At 39.2% G+C, this 21,505-nt stretch overlaps 1 protein-coding gene across 1 annotated transcript in view; it reads left to right on the top strand.

Moving 5' to 3' along the window:
* The window catches only part of ABCC4 (ATP-binding cassette, sub-family C (CFTR/MRP), member 4), a 141,739-nt gene that overhangs the window by 100,161 nt on the left and 20,073 nt on the right, over window positions 1-21,505 (top strand). Inside the window, exons 23-29 of the mRNA XM_009891916.1 lie at window positions 1,238-1,348; window positions 2,861-2,961; window positions 4,701-4,892; window positions 9,254-9,409; window positions 13,473-13,562; window positions 14,037-14,209; window positions 20,513-20,618. Coding sequence (XP_009890218.1) covers window positions 1,238-1,348; window positions 2,861-2,961; window positions 4,701-4,892; window positions 9,254-9,409; window positions 13,473-13,562; window positions 14,037-14,209; window positions 20,513-20,618 — 929 coding nt within the window. The remainder of the gene's footprint in view (window positions 1-1,237; window positions 1,349-2,860; window positions 2,962-4,700; window positions 4,893-9,253; window positions 9,410-13,472; window positions 13,563-14,036; window positions 14,210-20,512; window positions 20,619-21,505) is intronic.

The following is a 21,505-nucleotide window of genomic DNA, read 5'->3' as shown; positions in this document are numbered from 1 at the left end:
TATATCGTTCCATGTGCATAGGTGTATGACTGTCCCTTTGACCACAACAGATGTCTTTTGTTTAATGAAACCAGTGGTCAGGCATATGAGTTGATGTAAGTGGGACTACGAAATCACCAGGTCTGGACCTTACTTGGCTGCCTCTTGTCATCCTCATTCTTTCCCTGCACTGCCCTCCCAAAGTTACTGCCCTCATGCACTTCTGTTTGAATTATTGATTTGATCACTCTGTATTCTGGCTATCCAGAATGATCTGGCTTAAAAACAGACTTACTTCCTCCCTTTTTTTATAAAAGGGAGGAGGTTTTTTTAGTTTGAATCTTCCCCAGCACTGGGCTAAGGAACAGTAAAGCAATTGAAACAGCACTGATCTTTAGCATGGAGTAATGACAAGCAATGCGGAAAGGATTGGAATGGTAACCTTCTGCTGTGACTTGGTAGCAGCTGGAACAATTCATCTGACTGCAGCCTAAGCAATAAATAATGCCATACTTTGTTATGGCTACTTGACTTCTGGTTTTGGCCCTGAATTCAAACATTTTGCCTTCTGTATTACAACGTCTTTGCTGCTGTCTCCTGTATCTTGTACTGTAGCAGATCTATCTGGGATGTAATTTAGCACCAAATTGTGGACACCTGGATGCGAGTGCCTGGTGGAGATGTCCACCTGCGAGCTTCTTCAAAAGTAGAGATGTGGGTTTAGTCAATTGAATAGCTCTGTAGCTCCACTGGCTGTATTGAGTAGCTCCTATGGGAGCTTAACTGGCTGCAGCTGCCTTCTAAAGACTTGGCTCTGACAGTTGTGTTGTGATGTGTTCTAGCTAAAAGCTTGTAGACTGTAGTCCTGCTACAGCAAATGTAGTTGTACTTCTGCTGTTTTGTACGAGAGTCTTGAGTCCACTAGAGTTAAAAAAAAAAACAAAAAACAAAAAACAAAAAAAGGCTTCCATTTTAAATAAGCGGACCATGCTTCAGGCCTTGATTGTTTTTCTTTTTTTACCTATTACTGTTTGTTATACTAATTGTGATTACTATTAGTGTGAAAAGTAGGTTAGACCACTTCGGGAAAACTGGACAATGTCCTGGTTATCATCAGTCCATACAGACATGCACTTAAAGATGGTAGTGGGTTTTTTTTCACAACTTACAATATCAACATGAATTAACTTAATAATAATTATACAGCTTAGTTTTCTAATAATCCACTGGTCTTATGTCTTTGTAAAATACACTTTAGAGGCCTGGTTTCTATTTTTGACGACCTCGAGGTGGTTTGCTGTGCGTCTGGATGCCATCTGTGCCATTTTTGTTATAGTGGTTGCTTTTGGTTCCCTGCTTCTTGCCAACAGTAAGTACAGATGTTAGAAAAAGTTCACCCAGTAATTACCATGTATAGTAATGTCTAATTCTTTTTCATAGTTTGCTGTTTCTAATTGTTTAAGGACTGTAATTAAAGTTAAATGTTTCTTTCTAGATCATGATCTCTTCCTCAGTCTAGGGCATGGGGGCTGTATCTGCTTTCCTGCAAATACTGGAGGCAGTTCAGACATCTTCTGGGCTTATGCATGCAACTACCATCATCCCCAAATGTGCAAACAAACTTGCAGATCTGTAATCTTCACTGTTGAGATTCTGGCTTTCAGAGCAATAACAACAAATAAATCTTTCTCTTTTTCCCCACCTTTGCCTTTCTTTTTGGGGCCTACAGGGCTTTGCTTTTCATACTGGAACGCCCACAGAGCTGCTTCTTAACAACTTTTTTCCTTTCTGTGCATGGCACAGTAGGCCAAAAGGCAAGCTAAAATTCCTAGGGATACTTTCCTAATATCTTTGATCAGCAGGATAGGCCAGTTCCAGAAATAAAATCGCCTCGTAATAATACATTTTATGTTCACTGTCACTCGTGAACTGTCATTACTGTATGCATCATCCAGAATGTAATTGGGTTAGATGTACTAGAATGAGATAGTCATCTAAAATACGAAGGAAGAAGTGATTATCTTGGACATGAAAATTAGTGCTAATTTGCTGGTTTTGTTTCTTTTCTTTTTCCTTTGGATAAGTTCTGTATATGCATGTGTGTTTTAAAATTTGAACGCTCTGTGCTGCTCAACACTGAAAATTTTGAGCTAGGTTTGATGTTATTAGAATGCAAAAAGACAAGTCAAAACAATGGTCCTGGATCTTTTCTTGCCTCTGGATAAGGAGTAGCTCTCTTGAAGTCAATAGAGCTATGCTAGGATAAAGTTCAAGTAAGTCAGAGGACAATCATGCTTAATATTGGGGCAGACAGAATTAATTTATTTTGTGAGAGTAGACCCACTGAACACAATAAGTGCTTATATAAACAGGGGAAGAAATATTCTGTCCTGTTATTTTGTCTGATTGCTTACAAGAATACAAAGCTGATGTAAATGTTTGTATCTTATTTTGAAATCATTTTACCTTCATTTTTTGCTTAGGTTTACAGGCTGATCTAGTTCCTTTAGAAAAAAGGGGAAAGTTACTAATGCTTAGGCAGATAGGGATGACTCTAACAAGCTATGTAAGTATCGTCTTGAGACTGGACCTCAGTTTTTAGATAAAATGTCAGGCCAAGGAGAATTGGGATTATCTTTTCAAATATACAGACAATTTCCAAAATGTATCATCCACCCCCGGCCCCCCAAAAAAAAAATGCAGCAAGTAGCTGTTCTGCCTGGAGCTACTCATTGCACAGATGGCAAGTATGGTGTAACCAAACAAAATTCTGGCTGCAATGCTTCCATCATGTAAGTAACCTCATGAAAGTGAAGTTAACTAGGATTTTGTGTAATTAGCAGCGTACCTATTTCATTCTCTTTTTTCCTTTGTTCTGCAGCTTTGAATGCGGGGCAGGTTGGTTTGGCACTATCCTACGCAATCACCCTCATGGGAACATTCCAGTGGGGTGTTAGGCAAAGTGCTGAAGTTGAAAACCTGGTAACGTTTATTTCTTCCTTTTCACTTCTTCGTTCCTTTCTGTGGTTGTGACATGAGGCCTTAAGGATGGAATTCTTCTTAATTAACTTAGGACACTAATACCTGAGCAAGCTATTGAGGCACCACTTACAGTCTGTAAAGAAAAATAGCGTCTTCTAGGGTATACTTTGTCTGACTGATTTTGAATGTCTGTTGAGATGAATTGTGCCCAGTGACTGTCCCTCTCCATTCATAGTAAGGGAGGCTTTATAATCTCTCAGAAAGGAGACTGTCTAGTTAGTGGGGACAATTGCATTGCAACTCACTAAAATTACAAGAAATTAATCCCTCTCTATAAGTAAGATTTTTTTTTTTAAATTATTCTTTTAGATTTGGGATTTTTAATTTAGTATTATTTGTTATTGCATTTTTAAATTTGATTTATATCCGTCATAGCATTTTTTAGGGTTCTGTTAATCCGTTGTAAAGGCTTATATCTTCTTAGTTTGTTGTAAGTTAACAAATATTTGAAAGTACTCATTTATATTCAGCTGAGAGGATTGTGTGTTTCCCAAAATACGTAAAGTAAAATGCCTTCCACCAATTTTCAATATTTACTAGCATTTTCTAGTTTGCCTATTTACTTTCTTAATATATAAGAAAAGACAGTAAAAAGAACATACTGATCATAAACCTGTGGGTTTTTTTGTTGCGTTGACAACTGAAGATTACTTATAATTATGATTTGCTGACCATAGTCTAGGGAAATACATGTAGTCCTTTTGTAGAAGTTACAAAGCCCTGTTTAATAACAGATAAAATTAATAATATTTTGAGATTTGTATTTTTTTGTCTAGCACATTGCTTCTTCAAAGCATTTTTTGAGACATGAATAAACTAGTGGTGACCACTAAATAACATTAGTTGTATTGAGAAGGTGTATGGGTGAGGATGAACACCAGAGCCTGAACAGAACTTCTGTTATTTGCCCAAGGGAAAAAAAAGTGTCTAGAGAGCTCAACTTCTTTTTCTCTTCCTTCCCGTAAGATTAGAGGCATCAGCAAATAAAGTAGTTTCTTTCATATCTGGCATAAAATACACAGGAAAACAAGTGTTACTGCATATAAGTCACCAATAATATGGTGGCAGCTATCTTGCACTGTGGAGTTGCTTGCGACAAACATATTCAGAAGATTTGCTAGGGGTGAGTGCAGTGGTAATAAGGAACCTGGATCAGAAGCTGATATTTTTTTTTTTATAAAAAAAGGAACGATAAAGCCAGTAACTTGATGCTAGTAGCTATCCTGCGTGTGCCTGTACCTCATATGGCAGTTTCATTTCTAGCTTTTTCTTCCCAACACACGATGTAATGCTGGCATCTTAGCTAAGACTGACAGACAACTCTCATAGCTTAAATTTCTTGATACTTATGCATGTATTTAGATTTTTAATTAAGCCCACTGATCAGAAATGGATGCATATGTGTAGATTTATGTATCATGATACAGATTTGGGTCCGTAGCAGGACATGAGATGCATCCTTTCCACTTTTTCAGTTGTATAATGTAAGCATAGGATGGTACCAAATACTCTTATCTGTGCTTAAAAGAAAAACTCTGGAGTAATTTTCATTGAATCTTTATAGTAAAAATACACCCCCACACACAGAGTGTTTGCAATGTATGCAGTAAGCTGAAATTTTTATATATATATATATATATATATACACACACACATATGTCTTTTTTTCCTCCCCTTAGATGATATCAGTAGAAAGAGTAATGGAATACACAGAACTTGAAAAAGAAGCTCCTTGGGAGACCAACAAGCATCCACCACCTGAATGGCCAAGCCAAGGAATGATAGCATTTGAAAATGTTAACTTCACTTACAGTCTAGATGGACCTTTGGTGTTAAGACATTTGTCTGTTGTAATTAAACCAAAAGAAAAGGTATGTATATGGCTGTCTTTGGCCATTCACAGAAATTAAGCGAAGATGCGAAGTTGACAAGAAACTGTGTGATAAAAATCCACTATAAAATCTGTGGATGATAGGAAGTTAGTAACTGTTCTTTTAAAAAATAAGCCTTAGTCGTATTTAATAGCAAAATTTGGAGCCTACTTATTTCTTGTAAATGTAGCATAAATGTGTCTGGGAACATGACATTTCTGTCTGTCAAAACAAAGGGTTAAATGTATTTGATAATTTCCTGATAAAATTTGAGTTTCGTCAGAAAGTGACAGACATTCAAAATACAAACTAAGCCCAAAATTTTTGTTCAAATCCAAAACAAATGGAGCTGCATTAGGAAACTGAGGGTTCAGTAGAAGGAACAGAAATGGAGTGAAGGGGGTCAACACACAAGGTGAGCAGAGACAATTGAGAATAGAATGTGCACGCTCTTGCACAGAGCCCCAAATGGAAGAGGGAAGAAAGAAATACAAATCAGTTGCATAAGTTTAGAATTGGGGATTTTATTTCGGTTCCTTTCGGCTACCAATCCAATTAACTGTTGCCGTTAATTAGATTGGTAGCCAAAAGAAACTTAGAAATAAAACTCTCCCTCCTCTGCAAATTTGACTCTTCCTCCCCAGTTTTGACAGCATCCCAATTGAAAAAGGGCTACAGGGAAGGTCTCCCCCACAGACAAAATTAAATTAGAGCCCTGCAGTGTTAATTCGTGCTTTGCTACGTTTCAAATGCACATGTACTTTTTTGATTAGGATATCTTCCCTAGGAGGCTGGTTCAACTCCCTGCAATCGTTGCCCTGGCCTCATTTGTAACATGCTTTTCCATTCAGTCCCAAACCTGTTTCGTTGCTCAAGTGGACCTTTTTAATAACATGCATGTTACCAGAATTCAACCCAGCTTTGCTACATGGAGATGATCTCATGGAATTAGGTATGGGTGAGTTAAAAATGGTGTTTAAGAAGAAGAGCGAAAGGGGTGTTTATCTGCTCTCTACTTTTTTTGCCTATGGGCCATCTCTTTAGCTGTTATATATCACTCCAATGTAATAGCAGACAAGAAGATTTACATTTCTTAGTGAGAGACAGAAATAAAATAAAATAAAAAACGGAAGCAGGAGATATTAGCAGTGTATGACTCAGTCCTTGGTGGGGACAGGAGAGGGAGGGATGACTGGGGGTATTTATTTTTGCTGAGTGGTTATGCTGTGGTTTTGTCATCCTGAAGTGAATTTGCCCAGCTTGAAACTATTTCCAAGAACTTCGTGTTTGTTTTCTATGATGTTTTGCACAATACTGCAGTAGACTGCCACTGCATAAAATAAATCTCCCAAGCATCTGTGCCCCTTATATTGGTTTTAATTATGGAGCAGTGTCTCTTCCGAACCAGGTTTCCGGATCCGCTGGGGGTTCTGCCCATGTGGCTGTCAGTGAGAGCCCTCATGCCTGCTCATACCCCTGGCTCGCACAGAGTTCTGGTGGCTGCGGTGCCACTGGCAGAATGAACGTGTTTAAACTTGTGCCGTGCTTGCGGGGTTTTTTTTTTGTGGCCACCTCGGTGCCCAGTTTGGGAAGTTGTAGGTACAGTAAGAATGGAGGAGGTGATTACGAGCAGATCACTGGTGGGTTAGGGTCTCTTTTGATCCGCTTGTCTCAGCGTTTTCAGTATTTCCCTGCAGTCGAAGCAGGCTAGGAAGGACTCTCTGTTTTAACATCTTTGCTGATGGAGCAGAGTCTGCTGGTGACAGAGCAGGGAGGGCTCACACAGGCGCCTCTGCCAGCAGCTGGCTGCAGTGGACCTCTTTGGGTAGTGTGGCTGCAGCAGGAGAAGGTTAGCATTAGCGTGTGCAGCCTTGGCTTTTAAACACCCCACTTATCTTTGGTTTAGGGTGCTTATGAACGCTTATTGGCTTAAGATATTGTTAAATGCACCTTGTCCTGACAGACCCTAAATCTGAGGGTATGGCTACGTGAAAAAGTTTAGGGGGGTGAGGGTCTGGATTTACGGCATGGCAGCTGTGCGTGTAAGTACTCTCACGGCGTAGCACGAAAGGGGGGTTGCCTGAGGGATAACAAAGACATGGGCAGGTTCAGTGGAGTCGCTGACATGCTGTAAATCTCACTCTCATTTTTTTTGTGCAGCTCCGCTTTGAAGTACGAATGGCGCTTGAGTAACGATGAGCCCAGCGTAGCAGGTGTACTCCTGTGTACGCACGTGGCTTACATCGGGCAACAGAATCCTGGCCATGTGATTCCTGTTAGGTGGCCGGGAATCCCATTTGCAGACCGTCGCTGTGTTTGCGCTGGCTATGAACGTGGTCCTCTGAAGAATACAGTGTTTTTTTTAAAAAAAAAAAGTGTATACTGAGAGCTGTTTCAAATTCATGTCAATTTTCAGCAGCCTGTAGTCAATTGGACCAAAAATACAAATAGATTCCTCTAAATGCTGAAGAGCACAGTCCTTTCATTTGATGCCAAACTGAAAGTGGGATTTTGACAATATGCAGAGCAGCTGCATTTTTATTTTAAGTATCAATGTATTTTTTGTGTTTTTTCTTTATATCCTCAATACAATACTTTATATCACTGACATTTACAGAGAAACAATTGAACTTTTGTTTTCACAACTCTGGGTGTCTGTGTTCTCCATTCAGCATTTTCTTTCTGAGCTGTAGTGTAACTGTTCAGAACTGTTTTTCTTTTGTTCCACTGATATAATTTAGAATACTAGACATTTTATCATTTATTGTCAAAGATTTGCTTAAATTAGGCTGTATCTTTAATAATAAGCCTTGTATAAATGTTAATTAGTTAATATACAATAGTAGAATAATGAATTGTTGGATGAAATTGTTGAATCAGAAAATAGAAGTAGAAAATACCTTTTAGATTATGCAGCATAAGTTGCTCCTTGCAGTATACTTTTTTAGCGCTTTGTGTATTTTTGATCAAGTGTGGGCAATGCTGCTTTGTCGGAGCTTAGTGTCTCTGTTAGAAGGTTTCTCCTTGCTCTTCAACGTAACTGTGCTTAATTTCATTCCAGCAGTCATTACTGCATACATCTGAGTCTCAGGCAGTGGGTAATTGCCCTCTGGTGTCTGTACGTATACTCATGAAGGTTTTCGTGTTTCTTCTTCCCTTCTGTGCCCGAATCACTTCACCAGGCTATATTGTACATATTTAATCCTCATAAATCCTTCCTCATCAAATCAGTATCTCCAACCCATATTAATTTTACGTTGCACTTCTCTGAACTCTTTCCAGTGTGTTGATTTCTTTCTGGAAGTGTAGTGATTAGAACTGAGTGCAGGAAATAACAAATCCTGCCAGATCAGATCTGTGTAGAGGGTTACTCCCATCATCTTCTCTGATAAAATTGATTACTGTGCATTGTTTTCTCTAAGAATCCTTTACCTGAAGACAACATACTAAAAAAAAAAAAAAGTTTGCTGTTCAAGTAGTATTTAATCACCACTAATTAAATGTCTCCTCTCATTTATTAATGGACCTACTTTCTCCCAAGTGTTGGTTTCATATGAAATATTTGTAGGTCTTAGCCTCTTGATATTAAAGTTAGCAATCCCATATTTTGTATTTTCTCTACCTCTTTTTTTCTGAAAGCATTATTTTTTTACATCACATACTGCTTCTGATTTTTCTTTGGGAACATAGAGAAGCCTGAATCTCTGTGACTTTATTATTCACTGTTTCTCCTGTTTTAAAGGAATTGCATCTGTCTGACATGGCCTTGTAGTTTCAATATTTGTGTCCCCTCTGTTGAAGCTGTCTGGAGCATGAATACAGTTTGTAATCCTCCTGCTAGTTTTGGTTTTTATTTTGGCTTTGGAGTTTGACTACTTTGAAGTGCTTCACCTTAACCATGCTAACCAAAATCAGTCTCAGTTATTTAAAATGGAAATACTACTCATACATTGTTCCCAAATTGCTTTATGGGAGTCCTTTTTTGGACTGAGATGTAGGTGCATGCCTGAAATGATTTGCCTAACATCACCCAATTTAGTATAAAAATTGGCAGCCTTGAATCACATTACTCTATACACCAAGCCGCTTTATCTTGTTTACACAATAAAACACCACACATTAAGGGAAAATCTTTCGCCTTTGACTATGATCCAATAAATTGTTGCGTATCCATATGTCACCCGAATCCAAACTGATTTGGGGGGAGGTTTTTTCTTCTTGAGAAAATGTTAATTATAAAGAAGTTTTATTTTGTGCTTGTTCTACTATAAATTCTGTGATGTTGTAAAACTGTTGGTTGACATATTAATTTATCCTGAGAAGTTGATGGTTTAATTGTACAAGCTTGGCTTGCTCTATAGGTTGGAATAGTGGGAAGAACCGGAGCTGGGAAGAGCTCTCTGATAGCAGCCCTCTTTCGCTTGGCAGAACCCGAAGGAAGGATTTGGATTGATAAGTACTTGACATCAGAACTAGGACTCCATGACTTGCGGAAGAAAATTTCAATTATACCTCAGGTAAGAGGCTGACTTGGTCTGCTGTAAACATTTTCAATAGAATGCTGTAGTATTTAAAATGCTTTGCCAGGATATATTCCCTCTGCACCCCTGTGTGCAGTAGACATAGAAACTTTGGCGAGGTGTTATTCTTACTGGAGTAAGGTCTTGATTATTTTAAGATAAACAGAATCAGCTTTGGGGACTGGAGCATTTTCTTCCTAGTTTTGTCTGCTGTCTATTCCTCTGGAATACTTGTGAGTAGATGTTAGCAAGGTGCTGTCCTTCTGTAGTCTGGGAAAGAGCAGAGAAAATCTGACAGGAATATACCAAGCTTCAGCAGTCCTCTGAAGTCACTTGATCTTTTGGCAGCAACTTCTGCCTGATGCGTTGCCTGAAGCTTCCCTAGGAAGAGACTTTGAGGGACCGCTTTCAGCTCTCTACTCACCCCTCTAAAAACTGACTGAGGCTAGATATAGAAAGAGCAAAGGTGCCAACTAAAAGTGAGTTACCAGCCTTTCCATTATTTGGAGAAGGTTGGACAGGAGAAGAGCAGAGGAACAGGCAAAAGAGGGGGTCATTATGACCCATTAACAAAAACTTGGTGAGCTTTAGAAGCTGAATGCGGGAAAGGCTTCAATGCAGGAAAAAAAACCCCTAAGACGGTGTTAGGAATAGCCTCATCACTGGTGAGAAAGGATGTTCGAAGAAGTCCAGTGGGTCACAAGGTCTTCTCTTCTATGGTCTCACTTTCAAATGAGACGTTGAATCAGAGCAGGGTTATGTATAACGTCAAAACTGCCTGAAGGCAGATCCTGTGCAAGTTACCACGTTTCATGAGAGCTCTGATCTCTTCCCTGATTGTTTGCTCTCCACTGGAGAGGGAAGAAGAGGGAAAAGCTCGTATGCTGCAAATGCAAAGTCATGTTTTTGGCAAATAATTTGTCTGGGATGTTCTAGCAACTAGGTAGAACAGTAGGTTGGAAACCAGAGGAGTTTGTTTGCCATGTTTAGCATTAATTCTGAGATCTGTATTTTATTACAGAAGCTGTATTTAGAGTCCTTACACCATCTTTGTATCTGGATGTTTGCTAGGCTGTTGGCAGGATGGCATTCAGAGTGTGTTACTTTCTTTAAATTGAGAACCTTATAAAAATGGTGGTGAACAGTGGTTCTAAGCCTCTCTCGATTACATGCTTTCTTTTTTTCCTTTCCTAAGAATAGGAGTCAGAGAAAAGAAGTGGGTATGCTATTATCAAAAAACAAACAAACAAACCAAAAAGAGAGGTACTTCCCAGCAATTAGATTGTTGCCTAATGCAGAATGTCTTTTGTTTCTGCATACTGAAGGCTTTGTTATTGCACAGTGAAGGTACTCACTGGAGCTAGTCATCTTTTGTATGTAAAGAGGACTTTATGTGGATTTAAGTTTGCTTTTTTTTTTGTGTGTGTGTGTGCAGCTTTCTTTTCTCCTGAAAGTAAATGATGATCAGTTCATTCAAGGTCTACAGCCTTTTCAAAGCCTTGCCCATAGCTATTGTGGGTGACTTCTACGTCTGGAAGAATTCGACCCGGTTGAATAAAATAGAGTACTGAGACAGGAGAACTGCTGGTGAAATACAGTTTCTACATGTTGAGTGATGCAGATGCTCAAAGTTCATTGCCTTTAATTATCCATGGCTTTTTTTTTCATACATTGGTCTATTGACATGGTTGTAAAACTATCCAGGTGAATTCTGTGACTTTTATCAAGTTTATATGATAGGTTTTTTATCATAGTCACAAAGGGTTTTAGGTGTCCAAAGGCTAGCAGGTAGCATTTCATTTCCACATAAGGGAAGACTTGTTTCCACTAAAAATAAGCAAAAATGTGAAGTGGTGGTAGTAAGAAGAGGAGGGTTTGGAATAAGGTTTATACGGTAGTAAACTGAGTGATAGGCATTGTCTTGTGCTGTGTTAATAGTGGTGTCAATAATAAAAATAGTAATGTAACATCAGGTAGTTATTTTGCAGCAAATATCTTCATAATTTTGTGGGAAGCTAAGAAACCAGAGGGAGAGATGCTTATTAAAATTATAACATAAATCATGCTAAACAGAACCATTCCTAGAGAGTGATGAGGCAAGACTGAAGTTTTCTTATATGCAAGTTTAAATACCTACCTGGAGAAATAAAATTGCGCTTAGGCTTCTAATTGCTTGGTTGGATAGAGCTGTGTGAAGGTTGTGTTTGTAAATCTTTTCTATGCAAATGTTGTCTGCCTCCCTGACTGCAAGCATTTTTACAACAATTATTTACAGGTTTGTCTTATTACTTTCCTCTCATAAACCAGACTATTTTAAATAATAATCTGTGTCAGAAATTATAATTAAAAAATATCCTTATCTTCTGTTGCAGTACACGTCTGTTGTTAGGACTTTTATAATAGTTACGAACACTTTATAAATCCAACCTCTTATTTTGCCAACCTATAAAAATGGATTGAAAAGGAAAATAAATGTAACAATACCTTCAAAACACACCAAATGGTGTATTAAAATATGTATTGTTATACAAATTGCTTTCTAGGTGTTTTTGAAGAAAAATATTTTTTAACCTGTTAATGTTTTTATTAAATCCTCTTGTTCATTCAACAGGTTTTAGTGACATGTTTTACCCAACGTGACAGATACTTTCAAATAATTGGCATGTTATGTCAAGAAATGCATACATTCTTTTACATTGCTTGTGGCATGTCCTGTCTTTGTTAATCCTTTTATACCACTCAGAGTGGTTTAGAAATGAAGACACAATAAAAGGGTTAAGGTCTAAATTCTGTTCTGATTTGCTGCAGCCCTTTGGAGCTGGACATCACTAGGGTTAGATGGGGCGTAAGTCACGACAGAGGTTAATCTCAGAGTAAGCTGAAGTTATCCAATGCAAGTTTAGACTTTATTTCCTAGTGGAGGAAAAAAAGAAAACACTTTGCATAAGATTTCTCCAATTTAAAGAAAACTGACAACATGATGAATGGTCTCTATTTATGATTAGCACTATTACAGTTTTTGACTTGTCATTATGTGTGGTATTAAGAGGAGTTTAGCCCTAAAGTCGTGTCAGTGCATGACTCTCAGGTCTGGCAACTCACGTTAGTGAGTACTGGTCTGTTGTTTAAGGAGTTCCAGACCAAAAGTCATCTTCCCACTTCTCCAACACTACATTTTCCAGTGTGAATTGATGTGTGCCAGTTTGATTAATGATCTGTTACTGGTCTGAATGGGAACTGAAGTAGAACAAAACCGGCTTCGACCACAGGTGAACCCATATTGGTGCCTGAATGGGAGAAGGTACTGATTTGAATCCCTGGTGTAGAGTTAAGGCTTTGCCCAGCAGTGCTCCAGTTCTAAGTAAGTTTGCTTTGATGCTGCAGCAGTATACGTTAACTTCTATGTGTAATAGATTTAACGTTGTGTTGAAATGATGAAAGCTGTTCCTCTTAGGTTCTGGTGGTAAAACTGAAGGGCTTTTATGGTATGAAATGAAAAAAAAAAAAAAAAATAAATCAAACCCACAACCAAATAGAAAAGCAAAACCAGAAAGGTATTGTGAGCTCTTCGATTCCTCTCTGGTTTGTATAGTTCAAAAACAAATTTTCAAAACTGCCCAAATGTAATTTAGGAATGTGAGCTCATTGACGGGGGTCGTTGCTGGTTTTCATTAACAATACCAGGAGGATAGCAATGATTTCATGTAAGTGTGTGTATATTTATGTGGATGGAGAGAGAGAGAGCGCTTGTGGCATCAAAACAGTGGCATGTAAATGCCCATTTGAGTACCCACGTAACTGTACAACAATTTGCAAACAGACCTGCCCTGTTTGGTAAAATATCTTCATACAGACTGGCTGAACACTTGCCTTTCGCCCCCACCCCTTTCCCCTTTAAGCGTGCTATTGTGAAATACTCCTTTGCATTTCATAAAAGATGGCTTGTTGTAGGATGTTTCTGTGCTCTTGTTGATATAGGTTAGTTCTGATTATTATTAAATTACTTGTTGCAATATAAAACCTGTGTTTATAATGGAATGCTAATTTTACTTTGTTTTAGGAGCCTGTTTTATTCACTGGAACTATGAGGAAAAACTTAGATCCTTTCAATGAATACACCGATGAAGAGCTGTGGAATGCCTTGGAAGAGGTGACTTATTAAATCTAATAATGTGCATCTGATATTTACAAACCAAATAACACTATAGTGCTTGTGTGCATTAGGTTTCAGATGTTTTCATCAGGTTTGATAAGGGCGTAGCTGTTGATGGAAGAGGTAGACCGTTGTGTACACGTTTGTATATGTGTGTGTTTGTGCATGTGTGTGTAGACGTGTATCTTGTTACATAAGTCTTTTATGAAAAAATTATCCTTTGGGATGATGCTTTGGTTACATTTTGATTCATATCTTAGTTTTAATGAGCATTAATAGATTCTTAACAATGTACTTTAATGTCTTTAGAATTCTAATAACTGACACACTGTGTAATCCAACTTGGCACTTACTCATTTTGTGTCAGAATATAAAAGGTAAACCTTGCATACTTATTGTTGTGTCATCAGACATACAATAGCTGATTTAAAAGGGAGTTACTCATCCTACAGTATGTTGACATGTCAACAGGTGCAACTGAAGGAGGCTGTGGAAGATCTACCTAATAAAATGGAGACGCAGCTGGCAGAATCTGGGTCTAATTTTAGTGTTGGTCAGAGACAGTTGGTGTGTCTTGCCAGAGCGTTTCTAAAAAAAAATCGGATCCTTATCATCGATGAAGCAACAGCAAATGTGGACCCGAGGTAAAAACAAAATCTGTCATGTTAAGATGAGCTGTTTTTTTCTTTTAATAAGATCATTTGTACTGTAGAGATGAACTTAAATACTTCATATTTTTTGTAGTATATATTGCTATTTTATGTTTTCCATGACAGCATCATAGTTCTCTATTCAAAACAGGGCAGTTGAGCAGATGATATATACTTAGCACCCAAAATATCCCTAACTTTAGTGCATTCCATAGAGTAGGAAAAACTAATATTCAAAGTTTATTTGTCCTGCAGCCATAGACAAGAACATCCTTGGAAATGCAAATCAGTAACATCAGAATAGCCATGAAACAAGTTGAGTTCTGTTGATTTCAGGAAGAAATGTATCTTGAAAATAAATAAATCAATACATCCCCCCCCCCAAAAAAAAAAAAAAAAAAAAAAAAAAAAAACCCAAAAAACCCAACAAACCACCAAACACGAAAGGTAAAAAATGGCTATAAGCAAAACTGGATATTTCTGGTTATAAGAGGCTGCCCTTTCGGACGGCTCAGATGCCGGTGTAATAAGCTACAGAAAAAATGGGGGGGGCGGGAGAGAGAAGGTAAGCTATCCTAAACACCACAGGAATTGCAAGACAGATTTGGAGATGTTTAAAGCTACAGGAGGGACTCATTTATCATTCATTATTTTGTCTTGTATAACTCAGGCCGGCAGAACTTTCCTGAATTCATTCCTGTTTGAACTAGAGTGTACTTCTAGAAGAACATCCAACCTCAATAGAAAAAAAATTCAATGACAACCCTTGTTAAATTGTTCCAATAGCTAAGTACCCCCACTGTTAATTTTTGAAACATTTGAAACGCTGGTGGAAATATTTTGAAAACAATACTGCAAACGTACTGCATCAATTAGTCTGAGCTGAATATATAGTTCCAACAAACTATGGCTTGAGGGAGAACTCAAAGTCCAAAGAGGACAATAACACAGCAAGTCCCTCAAACAGATGCATTAAGGATTTTGTATGTCATCTGGGCGTGACTCATTTTTATAACATCTTCTTGGGGGAGAAGTGGTGCCACTAGGGTAGCTTTGCAGTTCAGCTGACAGTGTATTTCTAAAACCTTTAGAGAAGTGCATTCTCTTCCCAGAGGTTCTCTCTTCTTTTTTTTTTTTTCTTTCTTTCTTTTTCTTTTTTGACTATTAGTTTATTTTTGGCTGAGCACTGATAGATTAACTGTGATTAATCATAGCTGTGGAAATTTAATACCGTCTTACTCATCCTCCCTATTTTGGCATCTTACGTGTGTGTTCTCGACTTACACTATCCATTTAATTGATCTTGATTAATGTGTGCTGCAATATATATTATAATAAGGTAAATGTTTGTTTGTATCAACTCTAGGCATAACAATACAAATAATAACTTGGAACTACTTCTTTGAATTCAGTTTGCATTACAGTCATTATTACCTTTTCCTTAATGTGTTGCTATAACTAGAGCCGAGTATTTTTCAGCTGTGCAATCTGATAGGACGCTCATCAGGAAACGCTGATGTGGGTTGCTTCACTGAGCAGTTTGGGAGGCATTTTTGGCGTGTAAGGAAAACCTCCTTCTCTTCTGATGCACAACGCCCATACCTGGCACCCTTGTCTCTAGCCTGGCAGCAAGCACACATCGTATCAAGCACCTGGGATAGGAAACCATGGGGAGCTGCCGCCAGCTCTGGAGATATTAATTCTTTTTTTGTTCTGCTGGTTCTTGATCTTCTTGCCTCAACCACAGCTGCAACCATGTCCCTTCTCCAGTTCAACCTGGAAGTAAACGTGAGGTGGCAGGGTTTGGGGGTGGGAGGAGGAGAAGGGTGAGGTGGCATGAGGCAGTGGACACAGCAGCGGGGTGAGAAAGTGTACCTTTTGCAAGGCTGAGGGATTCCCCACCATGTTTTTCCAGCTCAGCTAGGTCATTCTTTGCTGCTGAGTGAAGCTGAGCAAAGGAGTGAAGGGAAGGAGTTTGGAGTGCACCTTTCTCTCTCCTTCCTACACCTTGCAGTTCCCATATGTAACCTTATTATTTCCCTTGCTGCTCGTAGCTACCAGCTGCTCTGCGTGCTGCAAGGCTGTCAGCGCTGTCGTGAGCAAGAGGAGGAGCTTGCCGTAAAGAAGGTTGCCCTAAGTCAGACTACTTGCATGTTTTACGTGATGACTGACACATGTTTAACTTGATCTTATCTTCTTGGTCCTGAAGCTGGCTTTCTCGCCCCGCGGAATGGAACCATTTTATAGCAGTAGAGCCATTCTGGAAAGTTGTATGAAATCTGGAGCAGAAGAGCTGAAAATCTTTCTGTAGTTGCTTTGGTTGATACATTGAAACAAAATCCTTAGTAACTGAGATTTTTTTAAAATATTGAATATGTTGAACTTACTAAGCTCTCTGCGCACTGACTATGTTATTACGCGTTAACCCGTATTTTTACTGCTGATAGAGGAGAAAACTTTTTGGACCCGGTCCACTGCCGCATTTTTACACTGGTTGTTCATCGAGTCTGGTAAAAACAGCCGTTGCTCATAGTTCAGTTCATTAGCCAGCTTAACCTTGTAACCATTCGTTACATCTAACTGCTATCTGTATCTGTTTCTCTTTTGGAGAAATCATCCAAAGCCATTCAGGAAATTGTGTAGCGTGAGATACGCTTCCAGAACAATCCCAGGAGGACATTAGGCTGAAGATAATGACTTATCCAGTGTTCCTTTCAGCAGCCTTGTTGCTTGTCATTCAGGTTATATTTATTCTTGCTCTTTAGATAGTATTCTTTTTACACAGTCAATTAATTCAGGTTACACCAGATCTTGGGTTGCTGTGAAACTTGGTGTTAGATCCTCAACCCGCGGTGCCGGTGGGACAGCTATACCACCATTTTGTGCTTTCTTATTGTACTGTTCCTTGTGATGGGGAGTATCGTGGTTCCCATTTTCATAGATTATGGTTGAGGTGTTGTCATCCAGCAGCCCTAGTTTGGTATTCAGGTTGCATCTTTGGTTTCTAATGTGCCGGAAAGATGATGGGGTTTGATCCACTGAGGTGGGGGATGGAATCACTTGGCGCTTGCCACAACGGATCCATTTATGCAATGAAAAAAAGATAGACATGCTGCTTCCTTTGGCACTTCCCTAGAGGGTAGACAGCTCTAATTGGCATTTGATACAGTCTCTGCACCCTGTCAGCATGTAATTCTCTACACAGATCATTTTCTTAGTCTTTCAGATTTTCTTGCCTTTCCTGCCTTCTTCCCAAGATTCACCTGGAAGTTACTGATGGTGCTTCTGCCTGCTGCCACAAAAACTATACTTCAAGATCTATCACAAACCTTAGAGAGGATCTGGTTGAGTCCCTATCACTGGGCATGTCTGCATGAGATTTTATACTGTGGTATTTGAAGATGGAGCTATTAGGTCTGTTTCTGATTACTTTGTAGTCTCATTTTAGAACATTTGTCACACCCACAATATGGCCATCAGTTTCTTATTACGGATAAGCTTATGTTCAGGAAATACCTGTTTAAGATAATAGTGTGATGGTATCTGTCTAAGAATGAGAAATGGTTTCTATTGTAAATGTAGGAAGAGGTGGTGCTACAAGGAATACACATAATACGGGTAGATACAATAAAAGAACGCAGAGGACAGGGATGTTCAAGGATGAGGCATTCTCCTCAGACAACAGTAGGAATAGCCCGAGAGTTACAAATCATTTTGAGCCCTTTAAAAAGTTATTTTCAAAATTCCTGAGCAAGCTACAGTTCTCTGTGTTCCTTAGTAGCTCTGCAGGAAACCTCACCTTGAGCTTGAATATAAATAAAGAAAAAGGCTTTCTTTACATTATTCCAGGGAGTATTGAACCTTTTGTTTGATTATTCAGTGTAGGCTATCTCTTAACGGTTGCAGAGAACAAATCCCGTTGTCTATATAAGACTCTTCTCTACTGAGTGTTTTAATGTACGGCCCTGGTTTTTAATTTTGAAAGTAAGAGTAATCAGGTCATTGAGGCATTTCTCAGAAGGTGGCAAAAGAGATCTGTGCATCAACACTGGGGTGAAAGTGCAGGTATTGCTGTGATGTGAGACATGCACGTGCTAGTGGGGCATTAAGAATGAACAGCTTCCTTTTCTTAAGAAGACTGTTAACACACAGGGCTAAAGAGCCTGTCTCTGTTCTGACTTCTCCTCCCGTCTCTCCCTGTTTGCATACTGGCCTTGGTTCGACAGGAGGAGTTGAGGGACACCTGCTTCCTACCATGTTCTTCGGCTTCTTTTAGCAAGTAGGAGCAGAAGGACCAAGCCTTCTCAGACAGAGACCCAGAACCCCGTTCTTTTAAGCTCATGACAGAGCCTAAATGTATCTGTCTCCAAATGAAGATGAGAGCATGCATGGCAACCCTTACTTAACTGTTTATGTCTTCCTTCTCTCTGATGATTCGTCCTGTCATCAGCAGGGATCTGTCTATTCCTTTGTCATGCCGATTGCTTAAAATTAGTTAGCAACAGAAGATACGTTCAGTCCTTCAGAGCATGAGCTTGTGCTTTCTACTGTGGAAACTTAACGGTTACTCCATTCCTCTAAGTCATCCTGTTTTTCAAAGTTGTCTTTGTCCACTTTTTATTGTTAGTGCCTCCTGACATGGTGGCATCAGAACAATTCTTTTTGCTTAATTTATGAAGTGATACCAAATATTTATCATGTGCAGACAGATTCAGTGTAGAGTACTACTTCTGTCTAAAAAATAATAATGTCAGAGGAAGACATGTGTTGCATGAATCTTTATTATATTTTATTTGATTTTCCAGTTACTTTTAACAGTTTGAAGAATTCTTTACAAGAAACTGGTTGAAGCTAACATGGCTGCCTGAATATAACATTTTATCCAGATATCTCCTTTGTCTTGTTTTAACCCTATATACAGCATTTATTATTCTCCAGTCATTATATAAAAGTACAATTTCCTGTTTTAATAGAGATCCTGGAAATGAAACCCGCACCTTCCAGTGCCTGACTTCTAGGCTGGAGCTTCCTTGGTCCAACTAACCCCAGTATATTTTGAGTTCTTTGTGTCTTCCTTCTATCTTGGATGAGAATTTTAGTTTCTGTACCTGGATTCCCCCTCTGCCTTTTTCTCCATTGTCACCACTCATCAGTTTTTTGAAGGCTGATGGGCAATATATGAGTGACTATTCACGTGGCCTGGCTATGCACCCAAGTTGGGAGCCAAGGCTTCCTGTCCAATGTGAACTGTCAGGTGCCTCTAGAGGGCATTCATCACCTGATGGCTGCCTAATTCAGGTGCTCCGATGCACCTTCCAGCCATGCCTTTCCCCTTTTGTTGACTAAAGAGAGGACTGGTATGCTTTAAGTTAGGTGGCATCAATGCTTCTCTTGTGCAGTTAGTTACTTGAATAGTCTCCAGTTTTATGAGGATTGCGCCTCTTTTGCCTTAACGTGTGTTTATACAGCTAAAGAACATTTTAGTGTCTTGTGTATCTTTTGGTATAATTTTATTTCCTTTTCAGGATTCTCTGCTTTAGTTGTGGCAGTTACTGCTTTAACCCTGTACTTCACTGTCTGTGCTTTAGCTTAGTTTTCATTCTTTACAGGTCTTATGTTTCCTCCTGATATCCTTTCTTAGGTGGTTAATTCATCGAGTAGGTTGAGGCTCTTAACTTGAAAGCTTTTACCCCTTTCCTCAGGTCGTGTGTTCCAGGTAACGCTTTTGATTTATGGAATATGCCAAATTTTCTTTTTTCTGTATTCAAGTTCTTGAGCTACTCCAGTCCTCGTTTAGTTTACCAACCACCTCCTTTGATCCCTTTTTGCAGTGGAAATCAAGAACCTTAGTTATAGGCTGTCTTGGGTTCATTCTTCAGTTGATTTGCAATAAAGGATATCTACTTTTACCAACTTTTCTTCACTGTGCACAAACTAAAGCTTAAAATAACACTGACCTTTTTAGGTGTAGAAATCTCTAGGAATATCGGATTCTACAGAATGTTCCTCTTTCTGTAATCAAAGCCTGGGAAATTAGTCTCCTAAAATGAAACCTAGTGCTCTACTTCCAAGAAGAAACTCTTTCCTCCTCAAGTATTTGAGGGAAGATTTTTGGAGTATGTTTCATGATATGCCTCCAAGTCATCTAATACACCAAGAGGAAGAAGCACTGTAATGACTTCATAAGCATATTTCTTGCTATACAGTCATGTTTGATGAAGTCATAAAACTTGCCTGCCATTCAGTTATCTGTGCAGACATCTTATTTTCATCTGCGTTGCTCTTGCTGTGTTTCAGAACAGATGAGTTCATTCAAAAGACGATCCGTGAAAAGTTTGCTCACTGCACAGTGCTGACCATTGCACACCGCCTGAACACCATTATCGACAGTGACAGGATTATGGTAAGACAATTAAGAAGAAGAATTTTAAGCAGGGTTGTTTTGTGTGTGGGGTTTTTTTTTTTTTTCCTGAAGAATAATGTTACTGACTCTTTCCTCTTAATTTTCATCCAAAACTGGGCAGAGGTTTAAGTTGTACTTTAGACTTATCCTAGTTAACCTAGTTATTCTAGTTACTGTGATTGGCAACTCATAAAACTGTAAAAGTAATGACCTGAAAAGACTTCTTACATTGTCTGGCCCTGTGGTTTCCAACCTGCGAGGCATGAACCCATTGCAGGTGAGACGCATCAGCAGACCTGAGCAAATAAACTCTGCCAGCACGAGGAGCCCATGAAGACACACCCAAGAAGCTCTGGACAGAGTCAGCTGGATTCGGTTAGGTTTATTAATTCAGTCTCGGTGGGCTGAGGGAGGCAGTGACAATAGTTAGTGGTGTGGGATGTGTGAGGAGGAAGTGGTAGATGTTCTGGGGCAGGAGACATGGAGGTAAGGAGGCAGCAGCTACCCTGGGGCAAGGGTGGTGGTGGAAGGAGTGGAACTAGACTGGTGAGGTAAGGAACACGGCCAGCTTTCTAAAGCAAGGTTCAGACAGAAAAAACGAAGCGCTACCAACCTGGCAGCCCCTGCCATTTTTGTTCCCAACAGAGCAGTGATAGACTCTGCCACCGTGAAATACCCTTTCTGCCATCTTGTCTGCCCCACCGTGCATTGCACATGCATAGAAATTGGGAAATACTTACTGATTATTTTCATAAAGGCAATGGTCTTCCCTAGGCTCGCAGGAAATTGGGCTGATTTGTGTCCTTGAAATTATGTGCAGCCTGCAGTTCTGCAATTTTCTGCAGTAGGAACAGGAGCCCTTTGCAAACATTTTCTTCACAGCCAGT

This window comes from Charadrius vociferus, unplaced genomic scaffold, assembly GCF_000708025.1.
Source record: "Charadrius vociferus isolate BGI_N301 unplaced genomic scaffold, ASM70802v2 scaffold110, whole genome shotgun sequence".
In the NCBI taxonomy this organism is placed as follows: domain Eukaryota; kingdom Metazoa; phylum Chordata; class Aves; order Charadriiformes; family Charadriidae; genus Charadrius; species Charadrius vociferus.
The sequence above is the reverse complement of the archived record's forward strand: the minus strand, read 5'-3'. Positions and strand labels throughout refer to the sequence as shown.